The sequence below is a fragment of the Atta cephalotes genome (genome assembly GCF_000143395.1).
Source record: "Atta cephalotes unplaced genomic scaffold scaffold00019, whole genome shotgun sequence".
Taxonomy (NCBI): domain Eukaryota; kingdom Metazoa; phylum Arthropoda; class Insecta; order Hymenoptera; family Formicidae; genus Atta; species Atta cephalotes.
In genome coordinates this window covers 4,903,810-4,912,610 of record NW_012130083.1, presented here as the reverse complement: position 1 = coordinate 4,912,610, position 8,801 = coordinate 4,903,810, and the positions used below count along the sequence as shown (strand labels likewise).

The following is an 8,801-nucleotide window of genomic DNA, read 5'->3' as shown; positions in this document are numbered from 1 at the left end:
TCTCTCTCTCTCTCTCTCTCTCTCTCTCTCTCTCTCTTAATTTATTTTATTATACACACCTCTTCCTCGAGTTCCTCGATGCGAGCTTGCAATTCCTTAATCTGCTTCTGTAATTTACCGACTAAGGACTGTTCATCTTCAAGTTTGGCAGTTAGAGACGACAATTCCTTGTCTTTGCGTTGAATGGTCTGTTCGAGTTCCTTCTTGTTTCTTTCGAGATCAGCAACGGCTTCCTGCGTGAGCTTCAGGTCGCCTTCCACTTTCCTCTTCGCTTTTTCTACGTCGGCACTATAAATTAAAATTTAACATGAACACTACAATATTTTATTTTATATCTGTGAATGAATTAGATATGTGTTATTAAATTAACTAATAATCAACGTAAGCATAACTACTTTTGCTTAATTCAATTGAAAACTGGTGATCAAATTCAAAATAGGGAATATTTCTGAATATTAACTTAAAATATGAAATATTTTCAATATTTACGTAGCTGCAGTTAAAGATTTTTAAAGCCATCTATATTATCAATTAAATTATAATTTTTGTATAACAATAATAATTTAATACAGGTAATACAGATACAGGTAATACGGTAATACAAACGTCTTTAGGATTGCTTTAACTATCCATAACTATCCCAATTATATCTACAAACAGCAAGTAGGTAAATATTAAATATGTTGAATAGACCGTAGACCATATTGAGCTCAATACTTTTATAGAATTAATTTTTGGAAAACATATATTAATTAGATTAATCTAGTTTTTAATTTATTTCTAAGAAAATCTCTCTTTTCCAAGAAAAGAACAAGAAAAAATATCGAAAAAATATACATATAATTGAGTTGTTATAGTTATTGATCTTAATAATCTTACATAATTAAACATTATAATCTTAAATAATCAAATGCATTGAACTTACCGTGACTTCTTCTCACGCTCGAGAGAGTCTTCAAGCTCGTCAAGAGTCTGTTCGAGCTTGAGTTTGACTTTGTTGAGGTGATTGACTTTGTCCTCGGCGGCCTGGAGCTCCTCACCAGTTTTCTGATTAACTTCACCCTGATTCTTCTTCTCCTTATTGAGCTTATTGATGAGCTCATCCTGGTGGGCAATTTCATCGTTTAGGTTTCTGATTTGATGGTCCTTTGTTGCCTTATCCTGCTCGGATTTTTGCAAGTTCAATTCGAGATCCTCGATATCTTTCTTCAAGCCGGATACTTCTTGCTCGAGTTTCTTTTTGTTCTGGAAGAGATTGTTTCTCGCATCTTCCTCTTCCTTGAATCTGTCGGTGAGATCCTATGCAAAAAATATTTGTATAAATATCGGCGATGTTTCTTTGAATACGTATTTAATTATTTGTAGATATTTAAAAATTTAGTCAATAATATTTTGTATATTCTATTTTACTCATTTTATTATTTAATAATATTATGACACTGCCAATTTCCTCATTATTATTATATATACGATATATAATCTTTATTTAATATTCTTTTTATTCTAATCTTTTTAATATTATTATATCATACATGCAATTTATTTATAATATTCAACTGTTTATGAATGTCATAAGACATTCTTTATTATATTCCGCAAACACTTTTGACGAACGATTTAAATTGCAGCTCGATATTAGTTTATCTTCTTTTTTAAGATGACATAATCTCCGAAATCTTGTTTGCAGAAGAGATATTTAGGTCGATGACAGGTCTTTACGTGGAATTTATCTCTCGCTGGAATATCCTTTACCGTGCGCCAAGTCCCTCATCGAGTATGTCGAACGTATCTCTCTTCCTCTCTGTCCGGCCACGCGATTAATTGGCATTGACGCGCAATTACGAAGCGGTCCACACGCACGGGCGCCTAATATTAGTTAATGCGGGGGCAAAGAATATTGGCACAACATCTCGCCCGGCCGGCGCGATCAATCTCCTCGTTCATCACGTTTATCTCTTCATCGCGCGTTTCGTTTGAATTCGGCGACCCGGTCTATATTTGTCGACAGAAAAATTCGGAATTTTTGCCAGACTTTATATGGGAATATTGTGAAGAAAATTTGACAAAGATACTTTGTAAGCGGAAAAAAGAGAAAGTCGCGCGAAATAGAAAAACAGAAAGACAATAAAGTTAATCTTCTTATCAAGCCATATTTAAAGGAAATTGAAGTAAATGTTTTGAGAGAAAAAGTCATTGTATAATTAATAAAATAAAAATCCGATAAAAAGATTCATCAAAAAGAAGTAAAAGAAAAAGAAAAAGAAAAAGAAAAAGAAGAATATATATCAACGATATTAAATACAAATACATCTCTCTCTCTCTCTCTCTCTCTCTCTCTCTCTCTCTCTTCCTTTCTCTTTCTATATCTAACTAAGAAAATTTGATTCAGTGCATCGGGATCATCTCGAGCAGGTGGAAGACGAGGTGGAAAAATTGGTGGTGACAGCGAAGAAACAACATAGTCTCATCGGCGATGATGAAGAGGCCACGAAGGAGATACGGCTGTATGACTATGACGCACGCATGCACGTGAAATATGATGGCATATAAATACACCCTACACCTGTTACCTCCTTCGTTTTCTCTCGCCTCTGCTCCAGCGAGCTTAAAACCGCCGCCCACTTTTAATAACCTGGAATCTGGGATCTGCTAAATTTGTTGCCGTTGCCCTCTCTCGTTCTTTTGCTCTCTTTCTCTTTCTCTTTCTCTGTTTCTCTTTCTTTTTCTCCCTTGGTCTCTTCCCTTCTTCCGTGTTCCTACAGCGCCTGACCGTAAATGGTGACGTTTAATGTCGAAGTGAACCGTAGTCTTCCGATTACCTTTAAACACGAGAGAATCTTCTTCGACACTGAGCGAGCCAATCGCGATGCACTCGATGCGAAAGCTTTTAATAGGCGTACCTTACGATCGCGATATTAGTTCATTTAATGAGCTAAAAGCCATTCTTGATGACTACAGCAGATTTGGTGAAAGAGATATAAATGAAAGACATGAAAATTTTAATTGAGATAGCTACTAATAGTAATAATGTAATAATGATCAAAAGTGTGAAAAATGAAAAGTGAAATAGAAATTAGATGAAACAAAAGTTAAATTAAACAAGATTAATTATAAATAAGTGAAAAATATTTATTAGCTAAGAGCTTGATATTAGTAGAGCTATGATTTAAGTAAATTTTTCAGTAAATGCTTAATTAAAAAAATCGCAATATCAAACATTTTTGATAGCTTCTTTAAGAAAAATTTATTATATATACTTCACTCGATTTGTTTAATTTATAATTTAATGTGCAAAGTGATTTGAAAAAGCAGTTACTTTATCGTCTTTTATATTCTAATCAACAACTTGTTAATTTAGAACTCATCTTGTTTATTTAATAAATACTTTTTAATAATTAATTCTTTAATATACAATGTGCTTTATTTAATTATCGTTTCTAATTCCATCAAAAGTTACTTGTTGGAGAACAAGGATCAATAAATGTTACGATGACGGGCATCGAAGAATGTCATGATGACAAACAATGACGAGTAGTCTCGGTTTTGAGAGGATGTTTAAAAGGTATCGATAAAAATAGCAGTCTGGAATCCAATCTGAAAAGAAAGAGAGAGGTAGAAAGAGACAGAGAAAATCTGGAATTCTAGTCGCGATCACGACTCGTCTATTTTCTGCGAGCGTGACGCCTTCGAGAAGTTATTACCGTTGCTTTTTCTCCAGTGAGTTTCTGCGCACGCTTAACAACCGGATAAAAATACTAGTGTTCAACATGCTGATGCGATCGTCCAGAATTTCGACGACTCTCTGGTTTGTATTTTCTTCTGGTGAATATTTACGAGGGAAACTATTGTAAGAAATGATGATCGCATAGAACGAGTGCGAAGAAATTTTGAGGATTTCGTAAACTTTGAAAGAAATTAGAGCTGTTACAAAAAGAAGCGACTTTAAAACGATCACAAATGAATTGTAAAGAAACGATGATTACAAAATTATCAATGAATATTTTACCAGAGATTGAGCTGATTATTTTTTTGACAATTAATTTTAATTGTAAGAAGATTTTATCGTAACTGTGCCATCGAAAAAAATATAAGATGAAAAAAATTAATAATAAAAATTGTATTAATAACAATGTAGCAGCTATTGTCTTTGACACAATTAATTATGATGAATCACACTTAAAATTGATAATTACAAGAAATCTATATTCCTTTAATTGGATCTAACTACTCATTTTTTCTTTTTATAACAATTTGTGGAAAAAGATCTTAAAAAATATCTTTAAAAAAATGTATCCATTAAATCCATGGAATAGATTAAAATTATTCGTTATTAATTTTTATTTAGAGAAAATGTTGAATGCTTCTCCTCGAAGAAGCAAGAGAAAATATTCTGGGAAGCAACGTGCGACTGGAGTCTCTGGGAGAACGTCATCTGCGGATGACGTTAAATCAGAAAGAGATGTAACAAGGTTGCACGAAATGTATGCATAGGGTGTGCACCGTAATTTTAGCAGCACGATATGACCGAATATATAAGCATCGACCGCGTAACCAGATGAGTTGTCGTCCATGCTACACGCTCGGCTTGAAGAAAAATAGCGCGTCTGACTAATTCCGCGACTACGCTACTTTGTCGCGCTCGCGAGCTTGCGAAATCGCCGCGCGTAATTCGAGCCGCGATTTAACGTAAACCCTCCTCCCGCTGACAGTTAATGTCACCCCGACTAAAATCGCATTCCTTCTTTCTTTTTTCACGACAAATCTCTCTCATTGTCAAAAAAGGGAAACAGGAATCCGCGAACGATTTGCGGTATAGCTTTAATGAGCAGAATGAGAAAGGATTTAATCTAAATTTTTGAAATTTTTCTCTAAAATTTTTTAAAAATTATAATGTGAATTCATCTATTTATTATATTTATTTTAATGTTATATTTTCAAAAATGTCTCTTATATTATCTCTTTTCATATATTACTCGATTGCTATATTATTAGATTGATATATTGAAACCTAATATACGTTTTGATTAAATTTAGAAGTTTAGTCGAGCATGATTAATAAACGTTACCGACAAATTATATATATAATTATGAATGATGATACTAATTATATAGCTTCTCGCCCTTCGACATCGATTCGCGCGCAGCTTGCGCCACTCTGTGCTAATTACGCCGCTAATTATATTACTTTCTGCCCTTCACAGTTGACTGACTCGCATCTTGCGCCAAATAGTCGAAAATGATTTCATATCGTGATTTTTATGATGAGAACTCGTGCATCTTGATCAAGAATTCTTTCAATATTAGCATTAGATTTTAACTCACATAATTATGTGATTTTGCATTTAATGCTAATAAAAGCAAAATTATTATTATTATTTTTATTAATATTTAACAATATGATCCCTTTTGAGTATATTTAGAAAATGTATATTATGCAGATTCAATTGGCTGTCGAAGATTACAATTAAATAAACTAAAAATATTGTAAAATATTGCAAAATTTCAATATAAAAATTCAATACTAATCTTAATTCTATAAAAGAAAATTTTTAAATTTGCAATAATTGAAGCTAATAAGATTTAATAGAAAAGATATCTGAACTCACGACTTAGTAGATACTAATAAATTCCAATAGCGATAACTCTTAAGGTTTGATCAATAATAATACGGTCATTGAAAAAATTTTTTTATTAAAAAAGAATTGTGCTGCATGCAGTTCTTACCTGAAGCTGTGATTCGAGGTCAGCCTTCTGTGCTGCTAGTTTCAAAGATTTCTCTTGGAACTCGGAGAGCGAGCCCTTCTCACCCTCCAACTGGCGTAGCAAGTTGGTCTTCTCGGTAAGGAGCTTGGAATTCATATCCTCCAGTTCCTTGCGTAGTTTCTCCTCCTTCTCGAAGGCCTCCTGCGCCTTCCTGGCTTTCTCTTCCAGCGCCTGCAATGAGGCCATTTCACCTTCGATCTTGCCGCCGTTCACCAGCGAGATCGGATTTTCGATCAGCACCGTGTCGCCCATTACTGATCACCCTCGAAGAAAAATCGAAGAATACACGCGCGAATGCACTTGATTTCGATTCCTTTTTCTCGTATAAATACCGGGGATTTCACCGAAAGAGAGAAAGGCGATCCCCGGGAAGAATCGATCGATCGAGGGTACGGACGTCGCAAAAAACCTTTTAAGGGAGTCGATTGCTCGATAATCGTTCGAAGACGAAAGAAACAGCGTGCGAGACTCGGGGGTACGACCGGTCCCTACTTACGTCTCGAAGATATCGAAAAGAAGAGGCTTTGAACACTCGCGTGAATATGTGTGGATATACGAGGGCGAGGCTTCTACCTCTTTGTTCGTCGGGCAGGTTCGCGTAGTTTCGAAAGGGTCGGCGCGAGGTCGCGGGTCCAACTGATCCCGGATTCGGTTGAAGCCCAACTTTTCTACCCGTGCCCGTTGTCCCTCACCGTGCCCGTTTCCGGCAGCCAGTAAGGAGCGAGCCGCGACGATCTTGATCGTGGGCGTCCCCACTCCAGTGGCGCCTCGCCACTGTACGTGTAAAAATATTTATAACCAATCTGATACTACATTTCAGAAGGGTAAGAGCAGGGAAGGCAAGGAACAGCTTATGTCTGCGGAGGGGGGGTCAGTCTTGGACGAAATTAGAAGCGATCCGGAAGGGCTGCCCTCTCTCTCATTCTCTCTCTCCAGCCATCACCCCCTTTTTGGTGGCTCCAGAAGGTGTAAAGTGGATAAGTGGATCGCAAAGAGATCCGCTCAAGTGAGCAAGTAAAATTGTTTTTGTGCATTGAAACGAACTGAGAGATTTCAACAATGCGAATTAGATATTTTTTTAAATTTATAATAAAAATTTGTAATAACTTATTTTTTCTTCTAGATGTGTAATTTTTTAATTAGATTTTATTATAGTGTAAATATTTAAATTAAAAGTTCCATTTTTGGAAGGATGTAACAGTAATAAAAATTTTGTTATTTTTGTCACAAATAATATATGAACTAATGTATTTATAAAAATAGAGAACTTAAATTAAACCATTAAAATTAGAACTAATAAAGAATAGAAGAAGTAAAATTATTTTTAAAAATATATATTAAAAGATTTAAAATAAATTAAAAATAAATTAATAAAATAAAATTATTATTTAATAATATACAAATCAACTTACTAATAATGATAATCGACGAGACAAGACTCTCATTGCTTAATAAAAGTTCAAAGAGTGAAAGAAATTTGAAGTTGATATTAAATTTCTTCAAGAAAATCTCGAGCCAAATTTTGAACAAAATATTAAATTTCGCTGCATATCAAATTAATGATTCACTGTAGAATCAGCAGTCAAGTGTCAGTAACATGACGTAAAAACGACTAGACAAAATTAGAAACGTCGACATTCCGGAGGAGACAGACCGATTCGAAAAATACGAAATATGGAAGACCATGTCTCCTGGGTGTCTGTGAAGGACGAATAATTGTATGATCCTTTTCAAAAGAGAGCCGAGTCTATTAATAAAGAAACCGTTTCGGTAACATGATCGAACGTTGATTCACCATCGGTTGCCTTTATTATGTTTCTAATTTGGGACACCAGAGCGGTATCAGTGAACTGGACTGAGAGAACGAGAGCGTGTATGGATTCCCCTAATCCTCGTTAATTTGGGTTATAGAGTCGAAAATATAGATAGTTCGAGATCGGAGGGGGGAGGGTCACACACAGGAGATTGACAGAATTAGAAGCGTCGACGTTCCAAAAGGGTTGACCGACATTTCTTTCCAGATTTTCCGAGATTAAGTGAAATCCTTTGCTATTGTACTAATATTGATTGTATTAATATTGATTTAGTAAAACTTGCTTTCTATATAAAGAACATATATGTGTCGTAAAAATCAATTTGCAAAGCAACAATAAAATTAAACTTAATAAATAAATTTAAGAAAATGAACTCATATGATAGATTTTGTAATTCCGTTAAAAAAATATAAATATTTAATGATAGAATTAATTTGCGTTCTTGTTAATTCGATCAAATTTTCTTAGATCCAAATCTGACAAATATGTGAATAAGCTAAAGATGTATAAGATGATTTTGGCGGATTTAAATTGAATAAAAAAATCTGTGTTTATAGAAAAAATATATGATGTATTCAAATTATGAAAGTATTATGAGAATAGGAAAAATATGTAGAAAAGAATTGATTTCAAGAAAATTTCGAGTTGAAACTGGTCGAATTTATGCGTGAACAAGTCGTGAAAATGTGAAAACCAGGCGGCGGATAAATAAACATGTGCGTCTGGAAACTGGAGCCGTTACGGTCCGAGCAAAAGAAGAAACAAATTTCGTTGGCGATTTCGAGTAAATGGTACGGTTAAGCACGAAGTCCAGGCCGTAAATCACCGTGAAATCAGAGCTTTATTTTGCCAAGTTTCTGCGGCCTTTCGTGAGCTTTCAGTTTTCGCAGAATAAATATTTCGATTTTGCAACGCTCGTTTCTTTCTCTAAAGCAACAAGTGTTAACAATCATAATCTGTTATTTAGAGTTAAAAATTCCTTTGAGAAGTGCAATTTAATCCTACTAATCGAAGAATTCAAAAAAGAAAAATAAAATTGCAAAAGCATCGCAATCTATAAAATTCTTGAAGTGCAAAGTAGACCTGAAACTATTTTAAAGTGAATCTTATAAATTATTAAAAAACAATTATAAATTAATTATATATATTTATATATATATATATATATATATATATATATATATATATATATAACTACTACGTATAACTTACGTAATAATAGTA

General features: G+C 34.1%; 1 protein-coding gene across 1 annotated transcript in view; it reads right to left on the bottom strand.

The window, feature by feature from the left end:
* The window catches only part of LOC105619195 (myosin heavy chain, muscle), a 47,866-nt gene that overhangs the window by 7,457 nt on the left and 31,608 nt on the right, over nucleotides 1-8,801 (bottom strand). Inside the window, exons 11-13 of the mRNA XM_012200719.1 lie at nucleotides 5,725-5,934; nucleotides 926-1,299; nucleotides 60-288 (exon numbers count right to left, since the gene is read on the bottom strand). Of these exons, the coding sequence (XP_012056109.1) occupies nucleotides 60-288; nucleotides 926-1,299; nucleotides 5,725-5,934 (813 nt within the window). The remainder of the gene's footprint in view (nucleotides 1-59; nucleotides 289-925; nucleotides 1,300-5,724; nucleotides 5,935-8,801) is intronic.